Source organism: Mollisia scopiformis (assembly GCF_001500285.1).
Source record: "Mollisia scopiformis unplaced genomic scaffold LY89scaffold_30, whole genome shotgun sequence".
NCBI classification, from domain to species: domain Eukaryota; kingdom Fungi; phylum Ascomycota; class Leotiomycetes; order Helotiales; family Mollisiaceae; genus Mollisia; species Mollisia scopiformis.
Window position 1 is genome coordinate 514,107 of NW_017263610.1, and position 27,562 is coordinate 541,668.

The 27,562-nt window shown below is 47.0% G+C and overlaps 13 protein-coding genes across 13 annotated transcripts; 8 read left to right on the plus strand and 5 right to left on the minus strand.

Moving 5' to 3' along the window:
* Nucleotides 1-155: 155 nt before the first annotated feature.
* LY89DRAFT_570173 (uncharacterized protein) lies at nucleotides 156-1,463 on the plus strand (the record flags this gene model as incomplete). Its single annotated transcript, XM_018208585.1, has 1 exon — nucleotides 156-1,463. A coding segment is annotated over one exon (1,308 nt), but the record flags the coding sequence as incomplete, so codon positions are not given.
* A 488-nt stretch (nucleotides 1,464-1,951) lies between these two features.
* On the minus strand, nucleotides 1,952-3,444 carry LY89DRAFT_724623 (uncharacterized protein; the record flags this gene model as incomplete). Its single annotated transcript, XM_018218913.1, has 4 exons — nucleotides 2,796-3,444; nucleotides 2,503-2,677; nucleotides 2,035-2,442; nucleotides 1,952-1,983 (listed from the first exon to the last, which is right to left on the minus strand). Exons 1-4 carry the CDS (start codon nucleotides 3,240-3,242, stop codon nucleotides 1,952-1,954), a joined length of 1,062 nt encoding a protein of 353 aa, XP_018063453.1. The 5' UTR covers nucleotides 3,243-3,444.
* Nucleotides 3,445-4,109: 665 nt separating this feature from the next.
* Nucleotides 4,110-6,390, plus strand: LY89DRAFT_658177 (actin-like ATPase domain-containing protein; the record flags this gene model as incomplete). The annotated part of the gene is made up of 9 exons (XM_018212464.1): nucleotides 4,110-4,204; nucleotides 4,253-4,790; nucleotides 4,860-4,904; nucleotides 4,959-5,028; nucleotides 5,098-5,368; nucleotides 5,419-5,518; nucleotides 5,550-5,674; nucleotides 5,739-5,973; nucleotides 6,023-6,390. 9 exons carry the CDS (start codon nucleotides 4,110-4,112, stop codon nucleotides 6,356-6,358), a joined length of 1,815 nt encoding a protein of 604 aa, XP_018063454.1. The 3' UTR covers nucleotides 6,359-6,390.
* Nucleotides 6,391-6,612: 222 nt separating this feature from the next.
* LY89DRAFT_319997 (uncharacterized protein) lies at nucleotides 6,613-8,076 on the plus strand. Its single transcript, XM_018206703.1, has 2 exons — nucleotides 6,613-7,178; nucleotides 7,240-8,076. The coding sequence occupies exons 1-2, from the start codon at nucleotides 6,683-6,685 to the stop codon at nucleotides 7,674-7,676; spliced, it is 933 nt and encodes a 310-aa protein (XP_018063455.1). The 5' UTR covers nucleotides 6,613-6,682; the 3' UTR covers nucleotides 7,677-8,076.
* Nucleotides 8,077-9,513: 1,437 nt separating this feature from the next.
* On the minus strand, nucleotides 9,514-10,213 carry LY89DRAFT_320009 (uncharacterized protein). Its single transcript, XM_018206704.1, has 3 exons — nucleotides 9,823-10,213; nucleotides 9,753-9,768; nucleotides 9,514-9,693 (listed from the first exon to the last, which is right to left on the minus strand). Exons 1-3 carry the CDS (start codon nucleotides 10,061-10,063, stop codon nucleotides 9,630-9,632), a joined length of 321 nt encoding a protein of 106 aa, XP_018063456.1. The 5' UTR covers nucleotides 10,064-10,213; the 3' UTR covers nucleotides 9,514-9,629.
* A 501-nt stretch (nucleotides 10,214-10,714) lies between these two features.
* LY89DRAFT_320013 (uncharacterized protein) lies at nucleotides 10,715-11,615 on the plus strand. The gene is made up of 2 exons (XM_018206705.1): nucleotides 10,715-11,349; nucleotides 11,396-11,615. The coding sequence occupies exons 1-2, from the start codon at nucleotides 11,021-11,023 to the stop codon at nucleotides 11,553-11,555; spliced, it is 489 nt and encodes a 162-aa protein (XP_018063457.1). The 5' UTR covers nucleotides 10,715-11,020; the 3' UTR covers nucleotides 11,556-11,615.
* Nucleotides 11,616-11,682: 67 nt separating this feature from the next.
* Nucleotides 11,683-14,456, plus strand: LY89DRAFT_724626 (uncharacterized protein; the record flags this gene model as incomplete). The annotated part of the gene is made up of 3 exons (XM_018218914.1): nucleotides 11,683-11,786; nucleotides 12,116-13,960; nucleotides 14,011-14,456. The coding sequence occupies 3 exons, from the start codon at nucleotides 11,683-11,685 to the stop codon at nucleotides 14,093-14,095; spliced, it is 2,034 nt and encodes a 677-aa protein (XP_018063458.1). The 3' UTR covers nucleotides 14,096-14,456.
* Nucleotides 14,457-14,636: 180 nt separating this feature from the next.
* LY89DRAFT_658179 (HK97 family phage prohead protease) lies at nucleotides 14,637-16,506 on the minus strand (the record flags this gene model as incomplete). Its single annotated transcript, XM_018212465.1, has 6 exons — nucleotides 14,637-15,444; nucleotides 15,498-15,794; nucleotides 15,843-15,954; nucleotides 16,004-16,025; nucleotides 16,077-16,265; nucleotides 16,321-16,506. 6 exons carry the CDS (start codon nucleotides 16,504-16,506, stop codon nucleotides 14,637-14,639), a joined length of 1,614 nt encoding a protein of 537 aa, XP_018063459.1.
* A 350-nt stretch (nucleotides 16,507-16,856) lies between these two features.
* On the plus strand, nucleotides 16,857-18,721 carry LY89DRAFT_763698 (permease of the major facilitator superfamily; the record flags this gene model as incomplete). The annotated part of the gene is made up of 3 exons (XM_018221605.1): nucleotides 16,857-17,249; nucleotides 17,299-17,415; nucleotides 17,465-18,721. The coding sequence occupies exons 1-3, from the start codon at nucleotides 17,040-17,042 to the stop codon at nucleotides 18,719-18,721; spliced, it is 1,584 nt and encodes a 527-aa protein (XP_018063460.1). The 5' UTR covers nucleotides 16,857-17,039.
* A 536-nt stretch (nucleotides 18,722-19,257) lies between these two features.
* Nucleotides 19,258-20,952, plus strand: LY89DRAFT_711343 (uncharacterized protein; the record flags this gene model as incomplete). Its single annotated transcript, XM_018217896.1, has 4 exons — nucleotides 19,258-19,841; nucleotides 19,871-19,896; nucleotides 20,147-20,364; nucleotides 20,395-20,952. Exons 1-4 carry the CDS (start codon nucleotides 19,381-19,383, stop codon nucleotides 20,950-20,952), a joined length of 1,263 nt encoding a protein of 420 aa, XP_018063461.1. The 5' UTR covers nucleotides 19,258-19,380.
* Nucleotides 20,953-21,025: 73 nt separating this feature from the next.
* LY89DRAFT_711344 (retrograde regulation protein 2) lies at nucleotides 21,026-22,768 on the minus strand (the record flags this gene model as incomplete). Its single annotated transcript, XM_018217897.1, has 5 exons — nucleotides 21,026-21,104; nucleotides 21,252-22,031; nucleotides 22,081-22,215; nucleotides 22,268-22,559; nucleotides 22,615-22,768. The coding sequence occupies 5 exons, from the start codon at nucleotides 22,766-22,768 to the stop codon at nucleotides 21,026-21,028; spliced, it is 1,440 nt and encodes a 479-aa protein (XP_018063462.1).
* A 751-nt stretch (nucleotides 22,769-23,519) lies between these two features.
* On the plus strand, nucleotides 23,520-25,526 carry LY89DRAFT_763712 (FAD/NAD(P)-binding domain-containing protein; the record flags this gene model as incomplete). The annotated part of the gene is made up of 6 exons (XM_018221606.1): nucleotides 23,520-23,645; nucleotides 23,694-23,798; nucleotides 23,848-23,872; nucleotides 23,922-24,124; nucleotides 24,155-25,181; nucleotides 25,232-25,526. 6 exons carry the CDS (start codon nucleotides 23,520-23,522, stop codon nucleotides 25,486-25,488), a joined length of 1,743 nt encoding a protein of 580 aa, XP_018063463.1. The 3' UTR covers nucleotides 25,489-25,526.
* A 231-nt stretch (nucleotides 25,527-25,757) lies between these two features.
* Nucleotides 25,758-27,206, minus strand: LY89DRAFT_724630 (putative NAD/NADP-dependent indole-3-acetaldehyde reductase). The gene is made up of 3 exons (XM_018218915.1): nucleotides 26,999-27,206; nucleotides 26,825-26,948; nucleotides 25,758-26,772 (listed from the first exon to the last, which is right to left on the minus strand). The coding sequence occupies exons 1-3, from the start codon at nucleotides 27,122-27,124 to the stop codon at nucleotides 26,066-26,068; spliced, it is 957 nt and encodes a 318-aa protein (XP_018063464.1). The 5' UTR covers nucleotides 27,125-27,206; the 3' UTR covers nucleotides 25,758-26,065.
* Between the last annotated feature and the right edge of the window lie 356 nt (nucleotides 27,207-27,562).

Consider the following 27,562-nt stretch of genomic DNA (forward strand, 5'->3'; position numbering starts at 1 on the left):
TCTGTGCTGCTTGGGTGACTGGATTTGCTGGTATTGTGGGAGGTTTCTATTGTATCTACCTCGACAATTTCAACACAGATGGGGGAGCCTCGAATAAAGCACGATTCGTTATCCCTCACGCGGCAAAGGAAGTTCTGCCGCTGGGTCTTAACGTTATCGTCACCTTCCTCAATGAAGCGATGGGATATATACACAGTACCAGTCTGCGATGGTCTCTGCAGTACGAAAATCGACTGACATTCAACTCGAATCTGCGACTACTATCCAGCTCGAAGCGTTCGAAGCCTAATGCTTGGTGGTGCAACATTGCGTTCCTCGTATGCATCATATTATCATATGCCACCACCTCCCTCATTTTTCTAGGATACAACACCACGCTTGGAAGAGTTCTGAACGACAACGACAACAACAGTAGCCTCGAAAACATAATCCAAGTCTCTGGAGTGGCCCTCATCATATTCGGCTTGTCACTGCTCGGACAGGCAGGACTCTCCACCTGGGCTCTCCGCTCCACCAAGATCCCCACCTGGTCCTCAAATCCCCTCGATACGGTCTACGCGTGTACCGATGAGACAAACCCCAATCAACTCGTTCGTCGAAAGGATCGCTGCATGAAATCTGTCCACGATATCACAGAAGACTCCAAACCCGTCACGCCAAAAGAAAGACAAGGGCCAGCCTGTACCGCTCACCCAGAAGTGAAATGGGTCCTCACACTCCTCTGGGCTCTAGTTCCTCTCGGCGCCGTCTGGGGAGGAGTAATCTACGCCATGATCCTGCACAAAAATCCTCATGGTGTTAAAGGAGATTCATGGTCATTCATCCCACTGTTCACAGGCTCAACATACAGTAATGGCACCTGCGTAGCCGCACGCTGCACGCAAGGAACATCCGTGTTGAACGTAGGCTGGACAGCCAATAACGGGACGGCCAATAGCGGCATGGCAGGCAACGTTGGCTCTATATTCCTCATCGCTGGTTTCCAAGCAGGACTCACTCTCGCTCTCCATTGCGCCGAGCTCCTTGTTAATCTCTCTCGCGACGAAGGAATTTTCCGCATGGCAATAACTCCCAAAGGAACCGATCCCCGCTACAACAGTATCATAGCCGCGTTCTCATCGTGGCAAACCATCACACTCTTTATGTTCAAAGCTGCTGTCCACTGGTTGTTCGGTCTAGCTATCAACAACGATTTCAAGCTCGGAGTCAACATGTATCCACCGCAAATTTTCTACTTCACAGCCTTCTCGTTCGGGGTAGCTGTCTTTGCCAGCTATGTTAGTCTGAGGAGACCGGTCGGGCCGTTGCCAGCTACGTTTGGACATCTGCAGACGATGGCAGATTTGATTGATGAGTGGGAGGACAGGATGTTTTGGGGACATAAGGAGAGTGGGTATCCAAACTATGCGGGCACGAGCTCAAAGAGATTAGATATGCCCAGGTGGCATGAACTTTATGGTGGTGTGGGAAGCGGTGCTATCACCTCTCCAGGATCGGGTCGTCCGGCTATGGGGAACACGGCGTGGGGGACATCGGAGGAGACTTTGGCGGCGGAGTACTATACTGGCGCGTACGGGAATGGAGCGTATGGTGGTGCAGCGGTGTACAGTGGAGGAGCGACCTATGGTACGGGTCCGTATAATGGGCACTCATATGGTGGTGGTGGAGTTTATAGCCATTATTAGAATTGGTCTGAATGTGTATCATAGTACTGCTTTGGCGTTGGAAAGCTGGGGGATTTGCATAGCGTTTTTGGGATGATACCTGGGTTTTATACAGATGGTCTGTACAATGAATATTTGTTATACCAAGCTTGGCCTTAGTGGGTCGGGGAATGAGGAGTCTATGGAGTGTTCTCTCCGCGTCCTCTAGAGTGGGCAGAGTGAAAAAGAAACGTCTTATCTATGACAATAAAGCAGTAATTGTATTGCATTTTCTGGTATTTGAAGACCTAAGCCGCCAGAATGCACTGATGCCATATCTCTGAAGGAAGCAGCGTATTCTCCACATGAAAGTCAGTACCGTCGGACTTACCTCTCTTCTTCAACCCAGGTTGAACAATCAATTCAAGGTCAAGGTTTTCACTAGAAATTTTTCTTTCATCCAAGTCCATCAGTGATGGATCGAGAGGGACCTCTTTGAACGTCCAAACCACTTGAGCAGATTGTCTGCTAAGCTCTTTGTCTAAGGAGATCGCGATGTCAAGGATTTCGAAAAGCGACAGTTTGAATTGCTCTCTTTCTCCCTTCATCAACAGCCCAATGGTCTCCAGGAGTTCCTCTGCCAACATATCGTTATGGTTGTCGATCTGGCTTTGTGCTCCGGCATCCTTCTCTAGGTCCAGTGTCTCGAAGAGCAGCCCAGCTGTATTTGCACTCCACATCTGAAATTTGCGGTGTTGCTCGTAGTGAGAGGTGGCATCGATATCTGACATAGACGGTTCTGAATAAAGTCAGTTCAAGAAGTCTAGTGCATCGGAGAGCACGCATCTGGGGATCTTACTTGGTTTCAAGACCTTGCACATGTCCCGCATCTGTTCCGCAGCATTTCCTGCCCATTGAAACTGGTTGAATATCTCTCCAACCAGAACTCGCCAGATAACTGCCTGCGCGACTTTGCTGCAGCTGTCTTGACGTCTTAAGAGCCATTTGTAACAATCGCTTCCAGGTGTCGTTTCCTGCACGTATCGCAAGATGGAGGTCGAGCTCGCCACATTTGCGTCGTCGCTGACATCAACGATACTATCTTCAAAGAACAAAATGGCGATATTCCGGATTTTGTATCAGCAAGTTGACCTTTTCGATGAGATAATCGTCCGTAATTACGGGAAAGCTTTGTTTTTGCACGCGGATTCTGTCGAGTTCATTGGCTGCTCTTCTCCAGACCTTTCGCACATCTGCTTCGCGGACTTTGCTTGTGGCCAGCTCTTGCTCTAGCTGAGATATCCGATTTCGCTCCCCTGCCAGGTCTGCTTGAAGCTGCTGCACAAGTATTGGAGACATTATGGTGTTCGCCCCACGGTCGTTGCTGGTCGACTCTCCTTCTTCGTGGATCGAAGGCCGTGCTCGGGACTCTCCATACTGAAAAGTCTCAGCGCTGGCGGTCAGATCGGGGTACTTTGGGCTATGCACCTTAACCGTAGGATGTTCCGATAGTGTCTCTAAGTTGGCTCCTTGCGGGCATCCGTGTTGGCTTCCACATCCACGACTTCTCATTTTGCTCCTAAGCCACAATAAGCACATTGACGTGTGGTAAGACTCTGTTTCTTGGCAGTGCTCTGTATATTGTATGTGACAGAGATCTGTAGATTTGTGCTAACTGTTTTCCTTACTTTTATACAACTGCCACCATAGTGCTAGGAGGCGGAGTCATGAGTTTGAAGATATGCGCAATCATTCAAAGAGATCTATGGTTTTTACCGTCTGAAAAGCTTCCATCTTCCTGACGCTTCTTTGCTCCAAAGCAAATTTCTAATCCTCATTGGCCAAGCCAGATCCCGCTTTGATTCAAATGTCTCAAACGATAAGCCTCGAACCTTTCGAAGTGGCTAGCTCAATACAAGCTCAATACGACTGATTTAAGATACAACATGTTTCCGAAACCCTTTTCATCTCATTCGCGTAGACCGCCATCCCGTTTGTCTTGCTCATCACACTAGTAGCAACCTCGCTTTATTCGGAATTAGCCACGCGGCTGCCTGCAGCATCAAATACGTGAGATTCGTTTGGCCTGTCATTTCTTCAGCCAACAAGGTCTGACAATCTGAAACTTGTTCATTGACCCACAACTAAATATAGCAACTGGTGCTGACTTAAACTGAGTAAGACATCTCCGAGAAACTGCTCGAGACATCACACAAGCAGAGAAACGGGTTCAAGGAGTTGTGAGAATGCTGCGACAAATTTGACCACTTTGATGGAACTTGGTGGGCTAAGATTCCCTTCGTTGTTCTACTCAGACTATCTAGACTGAAGAACTACTTACATCTCTTTTCGAAAATTTGTAACCCACTCGTATTATTCTCAAGTTTTCTCCCACCAACACAAATTACCATTTTCAAGACTGCTGCGTTTCCGCGCCCCAAGATGGCACCCCCTCAAACGTTTACCATGAGACCGAGATCAAGAGTGGAGGTTGTCGGTGGCAGTGATTCTGATGATGGTGTCAATGACGTGTTGGTTATTGGTCTCGATTTTGGGACGACGTTAGTTAGCCCTCTTCTTGCTCCCAAAAGATGCTAAACTTTCATTAGATACTCAGGCGTCGCGTGGGCAACATATGAAGGGTTCAACGCTAACGAAATTAATGTTATCACTACCTGGCCTGAGCAGCCAGACGAAGCCAAAGCACCAACGCAGCTGTTCTATGAAGACGGGAAAATTATGTGGGGCTTTGGTATTCCCATCGATGCTGATCCAGTTCAGTGGTTCAAGTTACTCCTCATCAAGGATATCGATCTCGATGAAGAAACAAGGTCCTCAGAATTCTTGCTAAGAGGTCGCAAAATGCTGAGGGAAAACAATAAAACAGCAATCGACCTGATCGCTGACTATCTGAGGCTGCTTTGGAAATACGTTCTAGAGATGATCACTAAAGATTGTGGTAGCTCGGTGGTTGATGCGTTACCATTCCACGTTGTCCTCACAGTACCAGCTATCTGGAAAGGGTATGCTCGTGAAGGAATGGAGAAGGCAGCACGGGTGGCTGGCATCTTAGATGGACGTCTCGCAGGACCAACTAATCTGACCTTCGCTCCCGAGCCGGAAGCTGCCGCTCTTCAGAGCCTGGACGTAGGCCCAAGGTACTCCACTTGTGATTCTGCGCCCTCAATACTCAAGCTCTTACCAGCACAATTCTAGGCTGGTGAGATATACGTAGTATGCGATGCGGGAGGCGGCACAGTTGTAAGCCTCCATTTCAAGGTGATCTGGTGCCTTCAAATTATGCTGACAAGCAAGGATCTTATCAGTTACGAGATCGATTCTGGCGTGAGGCCCATCGTAATGCATGAAGCTGCTGAAGGAACAGGTACTGTACATCGATCATACTCAGATAAGTGAATCGTAAGCAGCATAAACTAATGCTATGCTTTATTAGGGGGTCTGTGCGGCGGCATCTTCATTGACCAAGCTTTCGAAGACATATGCAAAGCACGGCTTGGGCGGAAGTGGGATCGCTTGAGTAAGGCAGGCATCAAACAGATCATGAAGAAAGAATGGGAGTCTGGTGTAAAACTAGCTTTCAACCATCCGTCTCTCAACGACTACCTCGTGTCGATTCCAGCTGAGGCTTTTGGCAGCAGTGGAGATAGTCTGAATGATGACTCAAAAGAGCCAATCATCAAGAATGGAATCATACATTTCAAGAGGTAGCGTGAAGATCTTAAACATTGAAGACATACTGATTCAGAGTTGATAGTTCTCACCTCTGCCAGGCATTTTCCAAACCGTTCCTTCAAATTGAGGAATTACTTGACGAGCAGATCAAAAGAATCCAAAGCCAAGGCACTCCGCCAACGGTGAGAACACAAAACCCGTCTTCCCTTCGAGGCTAATTCTATGCAGGGCATAATTCTTGTCGGAGGGCTCGGAGGGAGCCCATATCTCCATAATGGCCTCAAAGCAAGATACTCACCCGTGGGCATCGATGTCTTGCAATCCACCGTGGTCAAGCCGTACGTTACCTCATATCTGCAATTACAATTACCGACTGCGTTATGCTAACATGAAAGTTCTTAGACGCACTGCCATCTGCAGAGGTGCGGTTTACAAGGGCTTCATGGAAGGAGCTGGTGGGAAGTTTGATCATCAGCCGAATATGATCAGTATTACCTCTACTATATCAAGATCCAGCTTTGGTACCATATTCCGAGCCAAGTTTGAAGCAGGAAAGCATCTCGAATACGAAAAAGTCTGGGATAACAACGAATGCGAATATAAGGCTGAAAATCAGATGGCCTGGTATCTCAAAAGAGTATGCATATTTTTTCACCTGTTCACACTTACTGCTAATTCTTTCTGAGGGCGAAACCGTCTCTGGTAAAGACCCAGTTCGTAGGTCATACTATCAGATTTTGAAGAATGACTTCGGGCGATCCTTCTCTATCACCATGCATCAATGCAACGCGTTGACAGCTCCATCTCGGCTAACTCCGGACGTGGGATTTCTATGCACCATAGACTGCGCCGTAGATACGCCTTTCGGGGCATTGGAGGATTACACGAACCCCAACGGAGAGATTTTCAAACGTCTGACGTATGATATCGAGATGGTTCCGTCAGGAGCGTCGGTCGAATTTGTTGTTTATATCAATGGAAAGAGACAAGGCGCACAGAACGCAAATATCCATTTTGAGTAGGTTGGAGGTTAGATGCTAGCAAGTTTCATTCCAGCGTCATATATATATTTTTGGCTCCAAAGCCATTCGTGGGCTTTATTCGTTGCACGCAATATCTCTAAACCCTTTACATCTTGATCCTAATCTTCTGTCACTTCTACTCGTAACAACACTCTCGATTGTGGCTGGTTCAATTGCAGACACGTGTGTGCAGAAGTGCGATTCTTTCCAGTGTCGGTCGTGCACGGATTGCATTCTCGCCCGCATTCCAACACTCTGCAGCCACCGTCATTACTTCTCTCTTTCCTGACGCAATCAAACCTTCTCGCTCAATTGATACCTAATATGGAGAATCCAGTAATCCAGCAACTCCGGCAAGAGCTTCAAGTAGAATGCCTCGCGCGAGAAAAAGCCGAGCAAACCCTCGACGTAAAAACCTCCGAGCTCAACACGATACGCACAAACTGGACGACAACAGCCCGGGAACTAGACCAGCTCAGAGTCTCTACGGCACCAAAGTCCCTTATTCTCACAGACGACCATCTAAGGGATAAACTCGCCCTTTTAAGATATCAGACCCGGAACCTGGCTATACTGTATTTCGATGGGGACCTGACTCAAGCTGCTAAAGCAAATCCGACGAGCTTACTAGATCCGTATCTCAAACCCACAACTCCCGGGACGAACACTTATGAGATTCTTCTCAATTCCTCTAATGCTGCGCAGAAGGTCGTACGGGCATACATATGGCGCGTTCTAGTTGGCGAGGTTTTCGGCCAATTTTTATGGGCTGGAGATATCGGTCAACACATGGCAGTTATTGGAAGTCTTTTACGACCTAGTATGTATCTTACTCCCTCTACCGAGATGAACAGCGAAAAAGAACTCATGCCCAATTCCAGGCGGGGACCCTCCCGATCCAGTAGCAGAGCGCAAATTCGCGCTCTGGTCGAATGACACAACGCAGATTCTTCTAGACGCTCTCGGTCTCAGGATAGAAGCAGAGGGACACGATGTCCGATACGCGACTCCTCGAGTCAAGACCCTCGTGTCGCTCATACTTGAAACGATATCTCCCTTCCTCCGGGAAAAGGAAGGGCAGTTGCAAACTACACTGCTGGAGATAGTAGACGCAGCCATAAAACTAGACAAAGAGATGTGTCAACAGATCACCAGGTTGACATGGGTATTTGGAGATATGGAAGCAGGAACCGTTGTCCTCGCGCCTGGGTTGAAGAGGAGGGGAAGGTCGGACGGGAAGGAGTTTGAGACAGAGAAAGTGGTATTGATTAAAGAGATTAGTCTTGAGCCTGGGTTGAAAATGGGGAAAGTTGGCTAGTATTCCTTAACTAGATTTGTGTTGAGATCTGATGCGTGTTAGTCCCGGTGGTTGTTCCACCTCCAAAGATTCCTGGTTCAGAGGCTTGGGCATACATTCCTAAGCCACATAATCCGCCTCCTGATCCCGGACCTTCAAAACCTTCACTTGCTCCTCCAAAAGTTGGTCCGCAGGTCCGCTTCGTCAATTCATTATCTGCATCTCGGGGCGCGCCAGCAAGTCATCCCTCCCATCGATCTCGCACCAGAAAATCAGAACCTTCCGATGCCGCTTCATCCAGTAAAACGCAGGCTCCAGATCTCGACCCCGAATCTCCGCCCTTGCTTTCCTTCGAGCCAGTTTCCCTGATCAATCCAATCATCCGACACCGCCTGAAGACTCAAGGACGAGAGCCTAAGTTGAAGCACCGAAGTAAGTTGTACATCATCCTGAGATAAAGACAAGGTTTCTAATATCGTCAGCGGTTACCACACCACCGGTCACTCCAGATCCTGATCCTGTAGTTCCTCCGGTAACAAGACCGCCGGGTTTGAATGTTCGACTTGTGATTAAGAGGGGTGTTGAAACCGTATTAGTCGTTATAATACTCATAAGTGTTATGGTGCTGTTTAGGTTAGAGTGAGGTTTTGATACTCACTACAAAGAGGCTGATAAAATATACACCACAAGCAATTTTTCATGTTCTCTAGTGAGTGAGAGGACTTGCTTAGCATATATACATCGATCTATTCTATCCTTTTCGGCCTCACGGCCTCATGAGTAGAGGAAACAAAGCATTCGGCACTGTCAATGTGTCAATATTATTAGATTGTAGGCACAGAATAGTGATTGGCTTATGAGCGTATCTTGCGGAAAAAATGGCAAAAATCCGAAAGAATGAAAATGCAAAAATCAACGCAGAACCGCCCAGCATTATTCCTGTTCGCATCTCACTCTACCCTTTTCAACATTTGTACTCGGCGTACATGTGCTAGTACCACTGTTCACTTCCACCACAGCCATACATGCAATCCTTAAAAGCCTCCTGCAATCCGATACAAACTACCCGAGTGCGAGTTCTGCTTCACCCAAGCACTCCAAAACCCACTCCTACTTCCCGGCGCCCTCACCAAGAAACAATCACACCAGCTCGTAGCATTTCCTAAATAATTAGTCGAAGTAAGAACTCCCTGCGTATTAAACGTAAGATTCGTCCCAACCGGCGGCCCGAAGCTATCGAGATATGTCGTTTCCTGTTTATTCATCATCTGATACGTATGGCCTCCGATACCCATCAGCATTACCAGCAACGCTACAGCTGTCCCAGCCCCAATGATCCAATAATACATCGCTCGTTGGACGTCACTATCGACTTTACATCTCCTAGACGCGAACAGTCTCTTTGGGTGAAACGGAGACAGAACTGTCTGCACCCCAGTCCAGATAGCAACCTGTCTCGTCGTACCCGTCGTCGCCGTAGCGCTATATCCCGGATGAAACAAATCATGAATGATATTAAAAATATCCAACAACTGCGCAATAACGAACGGCCACCACAACGTCCCAATAACCGTAACGCCGGCCTCAGTCGAATTCAGCGCATTATTACTATTCACATCCCCTCCATTCGCATACGGGATATTAAACAGCTGCGGCCACCCAGCATAGGACCCGGTATCGGACCAGAGCTGCGTCGTCCACTTATCGCAGCCAACGGAGATCCAGGACGAGGCTTGCGTCATACAGTCCGATGCCGTGACGGGACAGTTGCCGCCGGCGAGCTTGAGGGTCCCGTAGCGGGCCCAGGCGGCTTTGCCGGGGAGGTAGCCGCAGAAACCGAAGGTGATGGCGAGGGCGAAGATGGAGAGTAAGAGGATGAGGCGGGTGAGGGGGTGGTGGCCGACGTTGCAGTGCACGATTTGAGTTGCGATTTGGGCGAGGAGGATGCTGGATGGGGCGGGGAGGGGCGTGGTGTTATCTCGGTAGCTTTTGACGGTTACGAGCAGAGCGGAGATGGCGCGGAAGGTGCAGTAGCTGGCTGTGATGTAGTAGATGAGCCACATTGTTGGTTTCTTTGGAGCTCGGGATAACTTGGACGTCTTGGTTTTGGAGCCTGTTGTCTATGGTTTAATATTTGGTCTCTTGTATGATCTTAGGATGGACGTACCTGAAGCTCCTGCGGTTGTAGGTTGGAGTGGAATAGGTGCTAGAGCGGGGGCACTTTGAGTATCGAGTGATTTCATGGCTGGTACAATGGCAAGGAGACCGATCAGAAAAGATAAGATCACACTCAATGTGAGGAGAGGCCATGGCGTGGGTATGTTATTCGGTGCATATTGGGCATTCAAGCTCGATGTGTGATTATCCGATAGCTGTCCATAGATAGGAATCCCAGCATTAGATGACATTGCGCATAAAATTTCCGTGGTACTGGTTGTGTATGGCAATGAGTGAGCGATAAAGTGATGATTTAAGAGAGAAGATGGCGAGGCTGCGAGATATCGGGTCTGCCTGAAATGTAACTGTGGATTGACCCCTGCATCCTTCTGGAGAACCGAAGGCAGGGAAGTGGGCTAATTGGAGCGATATCTGAAGTCAAACCGAACACTTGCATGTATGCCGCAGCCTCGACCAATCGAGCAAGATCTGCCACGTGCGCCTATGAGAAGACGAGCCAATTCATGGCTAATCAGCGAATATTGTACTCGTTCATGATTTTGCCCACTTCTTCCTATTCCTATACTTAAGAAGGGGGGCTGTGGTTGACTTGCCATGAATGCTACTATGCGATGAACACAACCACAGGGTATTATTCAGAGAACATAAACTTTCAAAATTGTCCGGGTTATCAATTGTCGGGAATTTGGGCTAATCAGATGGGGCTGTGGCAAGGCATTTTTCAACTTGGTGGGGGCTTGGAAACGCCCTGTCTTAGATAGCCGGATGATTGCTTAGGCCGTTAGCGAATCAAGGGGGGAGAACCCACGTGACCCGGCTGCACTGATTTCGGTGTGGCTCTTGGGCGCAGATGTGGAGTCCACCTTTCGACAAGGCTTAGTGTCCAATATAGGCACATTAATCTGTGCTCAATACTTCAACATTATCAAAACCTGTAGATTGTTTCGAAATACGCATGAAAGGCAAGCAAAGACAACCGCCACAAATGTGATTCAGAAAGTTAGAATAAAGACATGGCTCTATGAAAGTGAATTCGGCTCCATTTGTTCACCAAAGCCTTCATAGCTTGCTATGTTTCCGATCTGAGCCTGAAACAATACGTGCGGGTGCATTAGCGAGATGATCATTTAGAGGATAGATGCAATGCAAGAAGCTGGAGTACTTGAAGAACACAGGTAGAGAACAATATGATAATATCCTCACGCTATCCGATTTCTCGAATACCACTAGATAGATGCAGGGAACGCCAAGTGTCCTCTTTCCGTTTCCTGTGGAGGCTTCAGCCTTGTCTGGAGAAAGGGCGGCAACGGCCCTGGCAGCTGGACAGGGTTCTTCAAGTGTTTGAAGGAACTTGCCATGGCCTAGGTTCACTCCCTGCAACTTCAATTGGTGCCACGAAACAAGGACGCAGCCTCGAAAAGCAAAGAGCTCTCGGTGACCAAGCTCGAATACCTACCCCAGATAATAGCGCTCCATGCTTGCTTATCTGTATCAATTGCCCGATTGGTTTCTTACCGTTTGAGTAGAACTCCCCTCCTAATAGAGAAAGACTAACTGTTTAGGGTTATCCAGAGTCATCTTTCGAACGCATATCACATGCTGGTTCACAGCAAAGAAAAATGTTGTCAGGCGCTTGACAGTGATATCGATATCTTGAATACACTCTCGAAGAACTACCAACATTATATACCGAAAGTACACCTGATGTGCCGGAAGATATGAGAGATGGTTCAGACGGCACAGAAATATGTTGACTGTAGATTTAGCGACGTCTCTTTTATGGTACCTAAAATCACTTTGTTTTTGTTTCACATGCTAGATGTTCATTTTATGTGCAAGGCTTGACAACATGCTTCCTGTCGAGATCGGCACATTTTGGCTTGTGGCTGAAGCTGCGCCCCATCCCGCTCGCCTAGATTCGCGTATCAACTTGGATATTGCCCAGAATCTCTGGTAGGTCATGAAACGGGTTTGGGTGAAGAATAATTTGGCTGGTTATAATGGTCGCTGCTTCCCTCGTTGTGGACTCATTGTGAGAACTGCCCTGAAACGAAAATCTCACTTTTCTGAATCATCAATATCTGTATGGTCAAACGCAGTCTTGGTAGCCCAAATGGAGCACCAGATAAAAGAAGAGAGTTTGCAAGAGTCTAAGAAGGCCATAGAGCCCTCCGTCCAAGAAATAGAAGATGGATCCTGTGAGAGGTAATTCAAACCACAGACGATATGTTCAAATCCATGTGTCATGGGCAGCACCGAACTAACTACTTCATTTCTCCCAGCACTATGATTCGAGATGCTACAACAGCAGACACTACTCGTTCTCCTTCCCGCACCAAACTTACAATCGATACCATCCTCCGCTCCCTCGGCCTTGCTGTCTTCCAAAGCTCGAAAGACGGCGGAAGAAAGAAAACAGCTTTAGACAAAAGTCGTTCACAAGCCCTTTCCAGATGTGCTGTCCACATCATCCCAATTATTGGCGCGATTGTCATCATTTCCCTGAACTTCAAGGCACTATACATTGGCGCAACCTTGAATGCAATAACAGCTCTTCAATTCGCCGCCAAGCTTCACGAAATTACAATGGTGGCATCTATTGCGTGTATCGTTTTCTCCTATCTGCGATACCAGTTGACGTTAGGAGACGGCTTACCACTCGGGGCTACGATCGCTGGTTTGGAACTCACTCGAATCAGCTATTTGTGGTCACTCGGATTCTGGGGAGCTCTGATGTCTCCTAATTTCTCGCTGAAGCAAAAAGTCCAATTCGTCCTTGTTGTTGTTCCGGCTATTGTTCTGGTAGCGACAGTTGGTCCCAGTAGTGCTGTATGCATGATTCCCAGAACGTCATATTGGCCTGCTGGAAGCACAGATATATGGATAAATGGTACTTATGATGAACTATACTCTACATTTGTGGATGCGTCAGGGGTACCTTCCACTTGCGCCAACACTTCGATAGCAGCGGGCTTGGATGGGTGTCCTTCAAATTCTTGGCAAGGACTGCTCAACTATATCCCGTTCTTCAACGCAACTCTAGGCCCGCCAAACTCCAATTGGATCTCAACGACTACCTTCGGAGTAGACTTTCTTACAATACCAATATCGGTTGGCCTTGCTGGTGTTCATTCGATTCGGTCGCTATACATTACTGTTGACGACGTTAATCAAGGAGGGAGTTCTGATCCACTGGCCACCATCCAGCCTGCTCCTCTAGCCGATGCATTGGTGCTCGTCGGGAGCATGTGGGCTACTCTAAATGCCACGCTATATGGAAGATGGTCGAGCCGGCTCGATTCGATCCACACCATGGAAATTCTTCAGCCATTTGTGGGAATGACTTGCAACTGGCAGGAAGTACCCATTGAAGGCAATAGCGACGCTAGAACAGTAACATTCCCCCAAGGCATGTACATGAACACTACTGTCGGATACATCGACTACGATGGGATATCCCGATCTGATTTATGGAACACTCCCGGTGATATCAGCAAGCCTCGGTTGGCGTTTGTAGATCTCCCCGATCCTCAATTCAGCAACGTCTCAGTTGGCGTCGTTATTCTCGAGCCTCGGAACCCCGCCAACAACACTCAAGCAATCATTCCCTGTATCCTAGCTGCAGGCTGGGGACAGTCCAAAATGATACTTTCAACAGGAAACAACCTCCAACGCGGCACAGCAGCTGTCCAAAGTACCAGTTTTGTGGAGCCATTCCAGGAGAGCTACCCAACTAACTACTGCTTTCCTTCTTTTCCGCTAATACACATCAACATCACCAAAGACTGGGCAGCCTATATGAACCCTTTCTTGCCCTTGCAAAACACCACAGTTTTCGGTGCGCTATCCAGCTTGATGAACAACGGAGAAATATCCACCGGCACCAAACAAGAAAAAGTAAACGAAGAAGGAATTTACACCTTCCTCATAACCTCCCTCCTAGCCAACGCCCTCTCCAACAACTCACCCAGCCTCTCCATCCAAGGAAATATCACCGTAACGCCTTCCGGACGAGCAAATGGCAATTCGTGGCTTTTTCACAACGCAAATATGTTCACCATTCCTTCCTCCCCTCAGACCGCAAACTGGACTAAACTCCGCATCGACTCTTTCGTGCAGGGCTTATCGTATGGAACTTCAGGCAGCACGGTCAAGGTTGCTTTATTGCTTTTGATAGCTTATTGCGGGTGTGCAGCGGCGCATTTGGTGTACTGCGTTGGTGTTTCCGGAGTCAGTTCTTCTGCTTGGGATACGATTGCTGATTTACTCGCGTTGGCGCTGGGCTCGAAGAAGTCGGACGAAATGGGAGCGGGGATTACTATGGATAAAGACGTTTTTGAGAACTGGGTGAGAATTATGGCTACGGTGGAAGGAGGATTGGAGTTGGTTCTCGAGAATGAACTGCAAGAGGAAACTCATAGGAAGATGGAGGTTGGTGAGGAGTATGGGAGTATGGATTGAGGAGGGTTGTTGCTGCTAATGTACAGGATTGTAGAACTTGAGGATATTCTCTCTTGTTGGGGGTCTTTTTCCAAAATTTTACGGATATAGTTATTTTGACTGAGCAATGACGCACATAAGGACTGGGGGTATCGATACCAATTTTAGCCTATCCACCTCAGGAATGCGCTACATGCGCTACATGCGCTGGTTGCGCTGGTTGCGCTGGTTGCGTGGGATGCGCGGGATGCGCGGGATGCGCTGAGCACGCTGTAACCTAGTACCTGAACTCATTTGTTTATGATGCCCCACAACGCAGGATTTCTCGGTATAGACAGCTTGGGGATACGGCAATTTCTTTTATTACACTTTCCCTAATTTTGCCCCTTTCCCTCTCAGATTGTGTTCCCCCACCTTTCCACCCCCATTAACCACTTTCTCATCCTTCTTGACGAACGGTGGATCTTCGACATAGACGTCATACTTATACTGGCTCCCAACATGATCACTTCTCAACTCCTTCTGCCCTTCGCCATAAACTTTCTCCCTGGCCGTCAATCCCTCCTTCACCTCTCCTTCCTGCGGATAAATTCCTCTTCGTCTCAATTCAGGAACCAACAAATCAACCACATCCTCAAATGTTCCCGGAGTCGTCACACACCCAAGGTTAAAGCCATCTACATCAGCTTCTCGAATCCATCTCTCTAATTCATCTGCTACAGTGGCTGGCGATCCGACTCCCAGTGGACCAAGACCACCAATAGAAGCCTTCTCGGCCACCACCTCAGGAGTCCAAATCGGGACCGTCTTACTCGTGGTCGTGAATTGCTGCAATGTACTCGTCACCTTATGCGCCTCCAAAGAATCCTCCTTCGTGATCTCCTTCCCCAAGGGCAACCTCGAGAAATCAATGCCAGTCCAACCACTAACGAGTACTAGACCACCAATCGTGGAAGCGTATTTCTTCACCTCTTCAAGCTTTTCTTCTGCTTCCTCATCTGTAAGTCCTAGGATTGGAGTAAAGGTACAGAAGAATTTGAGCGAGGCAGGATCACGACCTTCGAGTGCTGCGAGCCGCCGGATATTGGCTATTTTTGGAGCGAGAACAGCTGGGTCGTGGCATGTGACGAAGATGGCTTCTGCGTGTTTAGCTGCAAATGCTGATCCAGCTCTATTATTCTATTAGCCGCTTTGCTCAATTTTTGAAGGTAAAAGAGCACATACGGCGAAGTTCCCGCTTGAAACAGAAACGGAGTCCTCTGAAGCGAGGGATCAACGATATGTCGCGATTCCAAATCATAAAACTCCCCATGATGATTAATCTGCCTTACGAGGTCAGGGTCAACGTATGTATCATTCTCGACATCTTTGACGACAGCGTCTTTACTCCAAGAGCCTTCCCAAAGTTTGTAGAGAACACGCAAGTATTCGTCGGCTTGCAGGTAGCGCTTGTCGTGTTCGAAGGGAGTGTCGATGCCGATAGCTTTGAAGGCACTCTTTTTCCAGGATGTGACGATATTCCTTTTGACGTTCAGCTAGATAGAACTTTAATGGTATTGAGAGACTTACCAGCCTATTCTACCACCGGTCAGGTGATCAAGAGTGGAGAAGCGCTTGGCGAGAAGAAAGGGGGGTTCGAAAGATGTGCTTGCGGTAATGCCAAACGCAAGATTCTTTGTTACTACAATCATCAGTATTTCTCTCTCACCTTTAAAGAGAATTAATATTACCTGCAGCCATGGCACTGATAGGCTAAAGATCCAAGTTAGTCTCAAATTTTGACTTTGCACTTATTGAACTCACAATTGTCGGGTCAGTAACAGGCCATTGTGCAGCTCTCCGGATACAATTATCCAAACTGCCCTCATAGGTATCATAACCTCCATACGTATCAGCGAGGAACAGCGCATTGATACCGCCTCTCTCCAGAATCTGAGCTAGATCAAGCCAATACTGCAGACCTCGCTTCTCGGCCGAGCGGTCTTTTGGATTCTGACTTTCTCGTCAAATCTTTTTCACTTCATGTTTGGTACAGAAATGGAGTTACCTTCCATTGTCCAGGACTCAAGTGACCGACGGTCGACATATCAAAAGCATTGAGTAGAATTTGTTTCTTCCCGTTGATGCGTGCGGGGCCAGTTGTTCCATTTTGGTGGCTCGTTGTTTCTTTCTGTTGGCGCTTTGCAGTTTGTGGTGAATCCCCATTCGTCTTGCGCTTTCTAGTTCCTGCCATCTTGAACAGCAATTCCAGTCAAAATCCAATTCTTCGATGCAACTATGAAGAATTCTTGACTTTTGAGCCTTTTCGGAGTCCCGATCCCAAACGTGATGTTAGTGAGTATTCAGTTGCCCGAAATATGCATTTCGCACGCAATCGTCTAGTTCATGTCGCCATTCACGCCAGGACTTCCAAGATCGCCAGCCGCACTTGATACTATCTTCCATCCCACTTTTGCAACTTCACTGTCTACAAGTTGGTGGATTTCTTTGCCTGACATAAAGTTTGAGATTCTTGGTTGGAACAGCAAGATGTCGCTCAACTCAAGGATTAATTGCGTGCTCGCGATTATCAGGAACGCGCAGATAATTACTGCAAGCCAAAGATGAATACTCCCGAGATAGTAGAAGGCTAGACTTTTCTTCAGTCCCAGCAGTGGGGTTCTTGGGACTTTGTGGCCTTGCTACATCCTTTTATTTCTATGTCTCAAATTGGTCGCTGGAGGAATTCTCAATCACCAAGGAAAAGACTCGCAAGCTTTCGTCAACATGGCCAAAGAACTCGAAGATGGAGACAAAATTGTCCCAACAATCCAGGGAATTTCTTCGGAAGCAACACCAGACAGCTTGAATAGCAATGAAGCGGCGGATCGAATTGCATTCCTTTCTTCATTCAGCCCAGAAGAAGACAAAGCTATCAGGCGAAAAGTCGACTTCCGATTTTTGTGGTTGATTGGACTCATGTATATCATCAAGAATGTACGTATCTGCATATCTTGTATATTGCTCAAGGCTAAGGAAATACCAGATCGATTACACTAATGCCGCCAGTGTCAAAGTACTTCAAGTTGGCCAACCAACCAACATCCTGAAACAGCTTCATATGACCGCCGATCAGTACAATTGGGTTCAGTCAATTTACTTCGTAAGAACTGCCCATTCAGATCAAGATCTTAAATATTGACAAAAGATAGATAAGTTACATCGTTTTCGAAGTTCCAAGCAACCTCCTCCTGAAGAGAGCTACTCCACGCAACTGGCAGTTCCGCATCATCTTCTCTTGGGGCGTTGTACTAGCTTGTCATGCTGCAGTGAAATCCAAAGAGGGACTCTACACTGCACGGTTCTTTCTTGGGATGATGGAAGCTGGCATGTTCCCAGGAATTGCGGCACAGCTTTGTAGTTGGTATAGGTCGGATGAAATGGGAAAGCCTATAATGTGGATGTTCGGTTTCCAAAACTGTTCTGGAATTGTTGGTTCACTGCTAGCATACGGAATCTCGTATCTGGACAAGAAAGGTGGTCTCAGTGCCTGGCAATGGGTCTACCTCCTCGAGGGGATTATCACCATCCTCTTCTCATTCGTTGTTTTCTTCGTTCTACCCGATTATCCTAAATCACCACGTTCAAACAAATGGCTCACGCCCCGAGAACAAGAATACCTCGAATTGCGCCTTTCTGAGAATGCGCCTAAGACAGCGGACTCAGCTTTCAAAATATCCGAAATTTTGGCTTCGCTGAAAAATCCGAGGACGTACGCATTCATGCTCTCTCAGATCCTCATCAATCTTGGAGGTTATGGGTTAAGTTGGCAGCTCCCTACCGTAGCGACGGATCTGGGCTTCGCTGGTCTTCCTCGAAACCAGCTTTTGAATATCCCACCGGCAGCAGCATCAGTGCTAGCCATCATTTTTGCAGGCTGGTTTCTTCGTGGTGCATATCTCACCCGCCCAGCTTTCATTATGATAATCTGTGCTGGTGCTCTGGCATTCTTTATCGTCCTGGCTGCTACCACAAATAAATATGCTGTGTACATTGCTTGTGTCTTTGGAACCATGTTCTATTCTGTGTACTTCATTCCCTTCTGGGCTTGGAGATCTGGGACCTTGGTTGGTACAACTGGGACCGCTTTCACACTTGCCTTTCAATCCTGTGTTGGTCAGGTAGGAGGTGTGGTCGGACCACAACTCTTTCAGTCGAAGTATGCGTACAATGGGTATAAAGTCCCATTCGCTATTTGTGCGACGGCTATTGGTTGTGGATGGCTAGCAAGTGCGTGGACTTGGTGGTTGACGAGAAATGTGGAGTGTGATGTCAGGAGAATTCGGCGATTGAGGATTAAGGCTCAGAGAGATGGGAAGATGTTTGCCGAAGACGATGTGAGGGTGTTTCAAGAGAGAGATTTCTATAATGGATTGGTGAAGAAGGAAGATGGGGTCGTTGAAGTGTAGTTTGCTCCTGTCGCTCCAGCGTAATGAAGCGAGAATAAATAGCAGCAGACTTCCAAAACCTCCTGCTTTAGTATCCGAAAACTTCAAGGATTTCTGAATAGATTATCGCATAGACAAATCGCAATTCGATGTTCAAGTTGGGCATATAATTCTAAATAGTATTCCGTTTGAAATTCCTCAGACATTTCAAGCCGCATTCAGGCTTCATTTAGTGATCGATCGCTAGAACCTGAAACCTAATGAGCTCCAAACATGTAGCTTAGTCACTACCCCTGAAGAGGACCACGGGCTCGCTTCAAGAATCTATACCATGTTATAGTCGAAAATCATTATCCCATATTCAGATAAAGGTTTATTGTCGAGCGAGCCTTATCATTTAAATATCTGAGAACCAGTAGTTTCCACTGAGTCGCAGCATTTGTGGCTGTGCTGTTTATAACCAAACCCGGGCGTCGGTGGCGGTGGCTTGCAGCAACCACGTAGCGGACCTTCATCTTCTCTTCCTCCTTCCTTTTCTTTCAACATTCATTACAAGCTGCCCTCATTCTTCAGTCTTTGACAACAATACTTCACCGCGCTCTGATACGCAAAGCCTACGAGTAATTAAACGTCAGAAACGAAAGCTTCCATACTTTGCCTTGAAAGCGCGACTCATCATCATGATATTGCGCAGCCTCAGCCTCATCATCCTCCAGCTCAGCGTCGCGACCGCATACACGACCTTCGAAACAAATTGCAGTCACCCTCAAATATCCGTGAACTTCGTGTCCTCCGTTAACGCAAGAGGAACACTCGACATCCTATGGAGCTGTCTCTTCACGATCCTAGCATGCACCTGGACTGTCCTTCACTTGAACGTTCCAGAGCAGCGGGAGGAGCGCGACCCCGGCTGGCTAGGAGACATTAAGTGGGCAATGAAGAGAGCCTGGACTAATGCGGAATGGATGATGATCACTGTACTTGCTCCTGAAGTGCTTCTGGGAAAGTATTGTGGTGATCTTCAAGCTGCTATAGCCCTAACCAAGGATATGAAAGAGCTCGCAGAGAAAGACAAAGTGCCGTGGACTCTGACCCATTCTTTCCTTGCTAATATGGGCGGTTTTGCTATTCGCGCTCACGAGTCAAAACGCGTTTGCCGGAAGGGCCAAGTCAAATTAGATTGGATATCGCCAGAAGTAATTGGATCGCAGGCGGATGCAGAGAAAGCTGCGGAGAAAAGTAACATCAACCTAGGGCCAGTTACGGCTTCGCCAATAAAACTCAAATCAAAGGCGCAATCAGATCAGGCCACAAGCGAAAGTCAAATCGGGGCGGAGCCCGTTGAAGGTCCATCGCTGACAACTGCATTGGAAAAGGAGCCAAACCGAGCAACGGATACCGAAATGAATGCAACCGTTGGAGGAAGTTCTATCTATCATTTGATAGGCAACGACATCTTGTATCTTAGAAACAATGGCTTAATACCTCGGCTGCCATACATAAGCCTAGATGAAATAGGAGATCGAAACAAGAACGATTCTCTAGTTCGAGTCATTGCTATAACCCAAATATCTTGGACTGTTGTTGAAGCATTAATCCGTGCAACTCGTGGTCTGGCGATCTCTCAGCTTGAGATTGCAGTCATCGCTTTTGCGGCTTGTGCAGTCACTATGTACGGCCTAAATTAGTACAAGCCGAAAGGGGTTCAGACATCTATAGCTCTCCTTACATATGCCGATAAGATCCCGCGGAGAACTATTGACGCTTTACCTCCACGAAGCGGATACGCGTATTGGCTTTATGAAACAGCTGATTTCTTTTTTGAGCACTCAGAAGTCCTTGCTGGATCTCGTATAAGCAACAGCAACACGCTTTGCGATAGTGTAAAAGATTTGTATAGCATGGCGGGTGCATCTATCATCTTCGGAGGCATTCACATTGCCGCTTGGAACTTCGACTTTGCTACCAAAGTTGAACAAATCTTGTGGTGGATCTCGAGTCTGTGGTGCACAGTTGACTTCTTGGCGTTTTTCCTTGGTACCTCATTTTTAATATATGCGGTGGATGTTAAACTAGGATGGATTTCTTCTGATACGTCTGACAAGGTGCAAAAAGTGTTCATATTTATATATATTCTCCTATATTTTCTAGCCAGGCTTTATCTCCTGATCGAGATCTTCAGGACTTTGTGTTTTCTTCCTCCTACTGCTTATTATTCTACTTGGGCTACAAATATACCTAATGTTGGTTGACACGACAGAGGATGTTCAAAGATCATGTAGCTAGCAAGACCATCAATCAGGTCATCCTTGACGCACACAAACGTTAAGGACGAGCAGCACTTTCTATGGATCTTGACTTATCTTCGCACTCTCTCACTTCTTGACCAACACCGTACTCTCCTCTGGTGCAACAAAGCTTGCTCACCTACAGTTGAGGAACAACGTTCACAGCTTGCGTGGCTTTCGATCCTTCTTTAACGCTCACCTCGCTCTGCACATCCTCAACGCTATCCCTTACCCTGCCCTCTCCATCGCTCTCCTCTGCAAACCTCCTTTCCTCCCTCCTCGCCAGCGGCCTGACAACCGCCCAAGTAAAGATAATAATTACAAAGCTATTGACAGCACAAAACGTCCACCCCTTTAAGAACCTCGGCGCCTCAACAGTGGGAAAGACCAAAATGCCAGTCCAAGCCGTCGTACTCTGCGCGAACAGATTGATAAACACCAAAATCACCGATCGCTCAACAGCATTATGTCTCAAAATGTCATTACACCAGCCGTAAAGGACACTGCTCATCGCAACCTGGGTATAAGCGCTATTAAAAGCAAACCACTTCGCAGCTTCAGGCACCTTCCAGATGGCGAGGATAGTCATAGCGACAAAGTTCCAAGTATGTGCGAAAGTTATCGCACCGCTAGGACCCCAGAGAAGATCCGAGCTAAAGTTGACGAACAGTACGTAAAGGATGCCGAGAGCTGGTGCTGTGGTTCCTAGTTGATTTATTTTTGGTGTGGAGTAGCGCTTCAGAGATTTGATCCAGAGGAGATAGCCGCCATAAGATGTTGAGCCTGCGTTCCAGAAGAAGATATCCCAAAGCCCGAGGATATAGATCTTCCAGTCTGTCAAGATATGACGCAGGAGTTGAAGACGTGTTTGATTGACTCTTTCTTCGACATCGGCTTTTTGTTTTTTGAGGCGATTTACGGCGAGAGATAAGTCGGTGTCGGTGAGGAAGAGCTTGTTGGGTTTTGCGGGTGTGCCGGGCCAGACAAAAACGCCTGCGATGGCCACTGGAATCGTCATAAGAGCGCTGATTATGAACATCCACCTATGACCACATCAAATTAATAATCAATATAGGAAAGAAAACTGCATACCTCCATCCAGCCATGCCTCTTACACCATCAAGATGCGCAGAAGCACCACTTTGAATCAAACCAGCAGTAAGCGTTCCCAACATCTGTCCAACGTAAAAGATACCACCTCTTCGCCCGAGCTCATCACCTCGATACCTAAATATTCTGTTAATCAAGCTATTAGACCTGTATTAAATATTCAACCTACCACGAACCGAGCACATAATGAACACCCGGGAAGAACGCAGCTTCGAAAATCCCAACGAGAAACCGATAAGCAGCAAGTTCCGCGAAAGACTGAACTCTGTATTGAAGAAGGGTGAAAAGACCCCATCCTATCTCAAGAGCTGGGATCGTGTAATTCATGGGAAACATTGGGAAGATGAATGTGAATGGTAGTTGGCCAATCACTGCTCCTGCTATGTATAGAGAATTTAGATCGACGAGCTGGTTGCTGTTGAAGCTGAGATCTTCTTTGAGCCCGGAGACGTAGGCATTGGCTGTTGTGGGGTTAGATGTTGGGAAGGTTATATCGGTTGGGTGCGTTTGACTTACTCAAGTTCGACTGATCAATGTACTTGATCCAATAAGCAATGACTGCGTAGGGAATTATGAGAAGATCAAGCTTGATGATGAGTCTTCTCTCCTCAGGACTGTCATCCTTTGCATACCAGTGGTACCAAGCTCTACCTTGGCGTTTGGAATGCATTTTGAATAGAAGCTTCATAATATGGAAAGTTTCAAGTCTGAAGAGAAATGTCTTGAAGTGGCAGATATATCAAAGTCTCAGTCGAATTTTCTTCTTCAAATCCAAGCCAGTTGATGCTTGGCATGCATCCGTTACGAACTGCTGTCGGAGATATCCCACGCCTAACCGATGCTAAGCGATTAATTGCTGGTAATTATGGCTTGAAATTACATGAATCTAGACTGCCATAAGTGAGACGAGAGGTTGCCACAGAAAGTCTAATGTGACAGTAGCTGCACAAGAGCTAGACGGGCTCGCAGATTGTGGAGCCTGTCATAGATAACTGCCCTCAATTCGGCCATTATTCCGGTCAAGAAGCTTACTGATAAGACTTATGATTACACTTCAATAGGATATGCAGGTGAAAGTCCCAAGATGTGCACTCGCAATATATGTGGAGTCTGACCTCAGATTACCCCGCAATAACGACATCGCTTGACACAAAACTGCAAATGCACGGCGATAAGATAATCAGACAGGAATGGACATAAATATTTATAATCCAAATAAGGTCCACACGGCCAAGTAAAAATCCACTGTTGGCTATGATGAAGATGGCATCATATATGCCGTTTATGGCGATTGATAATTGCACCCTCCGAGCCGCAAAGCAACAGCTAATGCCCACTCTTGAAGATGGTTGAAAATGTAGCGATACCACTAAACCAGTATCGAGCGAAAACTCAGATGAACATTTTATGTGGAAAGGAAGATGGCTACAAACGCAAAACAGAGGCTGGAAAGCCTTTCTCGACACTTGGGTTCGACTCCAAGCCACAATGAAAGGCCGAAATTTGAACTAGAAGACCATCCAGGTGATGCCGTTCGGTCTCTGAAGGTAAGCACGAAATCTGAGAAGAACGGTTAGTTGCTAAACTTTGAGCAGGTTGCTGTAATTGGTGCTGGCATTTCTGGAGTCATAGCTGGAGTACTTCTGCCTGCAAAAGTCCCAGGAATTGACCTGACAATTTTCGAGAAGAATGCTGATGTGGTAAGTGACACATTTCAGTATGTCAAGAATGCCGACTTATTGTAGATAGGGTGGGACATGGTTTGAAAATATATGTCAGTTCCACTCCCTTCTAACAATGGAGACAATTCTCATATACTCTAGATCCCGGAGTCCGCTGCGACATCCCAGCAAACGTCTACCAAAGCTCATTTGCCCCCAACACACAATGGACAGAAGAATTTGCCCAAGGAGCAGAGATCCGAGCTTACTGGCAAAACGTAGTCAAGAAGCACGGCGTGTACAAGTATATCCAATTCAAGAAAAAGATATCGCAAGCAGAATGGGACCCTACAGCTACACAATGGGTATTAAAAGTCCAAGATTTCAATACGTAGGTATCTGTGGAAGAGAGGTTCGACATCTTAGTTACTGCTATTGGTCGTTTCAATGCCTGGAAACTTCCTAACTACCCTGGAATCAACGAGTACGAAGGTCACCTCCGACACTCGTCAAACTGGGATCCGAGCTTTGACCCCAAAGGCAAGACCGTAGCTGTAATAGGTAACGGAGCAAGCGGTATTCAAGTCGTGCCGGAACTCCAAAAGGTAGTCAAGCATCTCGACCACTACGCACGATCCAAGACCTGGATCGCAGGATCATTTGCTGGCCATGAGCGGAAAGCTGAACCGATTCTATTCAGTGCAGAACAACTGAAAGACTTGGAGGATCCCGAGAAATATTTGACGTACAGGAAAGGAGTTGAAGAGACGTATTGGAGGAGATTTGCTGCTTTATTCAAAGATTCGGACGAAAATAAGAATGCAAGGGAGGAGTTCAAGGCGATAATGAAGAAGAGGCTAGAGGAGAAGCCTGAGTTGCTGGACGATATCTTGCCCGAATTTTCGCCCCATTGTAGAAGACTAACGCCTGGACCCGGATATCTGGAAGCTCTGAGTAAGGACAATGTGAGTTTTATTCGGACACCGATAAAGCGATTCACAAAGACGGGAATCGAGACTGAGGACGGGATACATCGACCTGTTGATGCGATTATCTGTTCAACTGGAGCGAACATCGACTACGCCACACCATTTTCAGTTGTTTCAGGAGGTATTGACTTGTCAAAGGCTTGGAAGCCTGACGGCGAATTTGGGTTCCCGTATTCGTACCTCGGACTTGCGACACCAGGTTTTCCAAACCTCTTCTTCATCCATGGTCCCAACACCTCCGGCGCTTCAGGTACCCTTCCAAACAGTGTAGAGAACCAAGTGACTCATATCGCACGTCTTCTGCGGAAGATCAGCGGCGAAGGAATCAAGACCGTGGTCCCGAAGAAGGGAGCAGCCGATGACTTCGTTGAATTTTGCGATGCGTTCTTCCTCAAGACTGTTCTGAGCGAGAACTGCAGCTCCTGGGCAAATGGTAAGTCTCCAATCATATGTTGGGAGATTGTACCTTACTTTGTGTCATAGGAGGGATACCCGGTGGCCGAATCCATGGTCTCTGGCCTGGAAGCGCAGCTCACGTGAACTTCATCCGTCGGTCTCCGCGATGGGAAGATTTCGAATATCAGTTGAGGTCACCTAATGGGAGTAAGAATCGCTTTGCGTATTGGGAAAATGGATGGACGAGCAAACAGCTCCAGCCTGTCGCTGACCTGACGTCGTATCTGAAAGTTCCAGAAAAGGTAGATTTGAAAGACTTGCATGAGAGTTGGTGGGATGTATAGATGGCATAGAGATCAGTATCAGAGTAATTGAATCAGACAAGAAACTAGCAACGCATTCTCTAACAAGAAAGGAGATGCATCGACATATAGGCCAAATCAAAAAAGTGCGTGTGATGTCAAGCATGGAAGATGATGGAATAGAGATCAGGTAAGCTAAGCGAGGTTGTCAAAATGCGAGGCAAAGAATATCAGAAAAAAAAATTACCATGCAAGAGAAAAAAAAGGTAGTGACCTAGTCAAATACTTCAAACAGAATTCGGGACTAGAAAAGACAGAAAACGGCAAAAACTCAGGCCAGCCCAGAACCCAAAGCTCTGAGGTGAATCCGTAGAAAACCACTCCCCGAGGTGGTTTTTGAAGCGACAGAACAAAAAGTGCTTAATTAAATCCATATAGACAAAAAGTTTTAGCGGGAATTTGTGCCTGAGCTAAGGACAAGGCTGTACCATAGCTAGGCAATAGTCCTGATCGGAGGAAAGACTTTGAATGAGAGCTAAGGGCTAATCTTACTCTACACACCTCGTCATCGCCAATGTTTTGTCGATATATCCTCCGATAAGGATTTACATGTTTCGACTTAGGATCGATCATCGGGAGCGAATTTGTCCTTCCAGAAGCCCCTGTAATGCTTCTGTTTACCAAGCTCTGCAATCTCTTCAACTTCCTTTGGCGTCAACTTGAATTGAGCAACCTTTTGATACCCTTTCAACCTTTGCTCACTCCCACTCGTGGTCAAAGCTACAATCCCTTGGTCAATGACCCATCTCAACGCGATCTCTCCTGGTGTGACTCCATACTTCCTGGCCAGTTGATCATACGTTCCATCTAGTGGTCCTGGCTTTGCCCTGACAGCAGCAGTCAGAGGACCATACGCGGATGTAGCGATTTTGTGCTTCCGGTGGAAATCAACAAGGTCCCCATGCTGCAGATACGGATGATATTCGATTTGGTTGATAGCCGGGACGACCTTGGCAGTCTTGAGAATAGCTTCCAATTCAGGCTTCAAGAAGTTGGAAACTCCAATGCTCTTTGTCTTTCCCGAAGCATGGATAGCTTCCATGTCAGCCCATTTGGCTTGCAAGTCGGCATCAGACTTGGCGAAGTATGGTGCGTGAATTAGGTACTGGTCGACATAATCGAGCCCGAGCTTCTTGAGAGAAAGTTCGAAAGCTTCTTGTGTATTTTGGACTTTTGTTCCTGAGATTTTGGTCGTCACATAGAGCTTCTCGCGAGGAATACCAGCTTCTTTGATAGCTGTTCCAAGTTCCTTCTCATTCCCGTACACTTTAGGACCGTCAGCACTAAGCACCAAGCGACAAAAAGGGGTAACACGAACCCTCGGCTCCGTCCAAATGGTAATATCCAGCTTTGATAGCCATTACTACAGTCTTCACCAATTCTGGGTCATCTGGTGAATTGGGATCCGGCTTGTATCGAGCGGTACCAAGGCCATATCCAAGCTATATAGACTGCTTAGTGGTAGGCTGGAATTGAAGCTCTTGTTACTTACCATTGGAATCTCATTTCCATCGTTCAGCTTAAGATTTTGAATTGCACCCATCTGTTTAGGAGGTGTGCCAGAATTGCCGTCCTCGTGAGAGTGGGAGCTTTGATAAGACGCCGTGGTTGAATTCATGGCTCCTTTAGTAAGTGGAGCACTTCTTGGGTAGAGACTTTTAAAATGAAGGAAAAGTGGTCTTGATGTTGGAAGAATTGTTGATCTTAAACTCCTCAATAAAATAGTCATGAGAAGGAAAGAATCATTGTTATTCAGAATGTCCCATGTCAACTGAACACTCGCAGAATGTCCCACTTCTGATGTGAAAGAGACCCCCACATTCGTCATCAATTTCGTTCACCGCCCGGCAGAATGCATTTGCCACTTGAAGCTTTCGAAAGCCGAGACTCTCAACGTCAGTCAGCAGTTGGAAACATTATTCCCGACCTGTCACACAAGAAACTTCTTTCCTTAGCTCTTTTCACCTTTTTTTTTTTTTTAATTTCTCCTGTGATACCCATCTCTCCTTGCATAGAGATACAGGTTAAGCTTCATTGTTTATGCTTTCCAAACTTC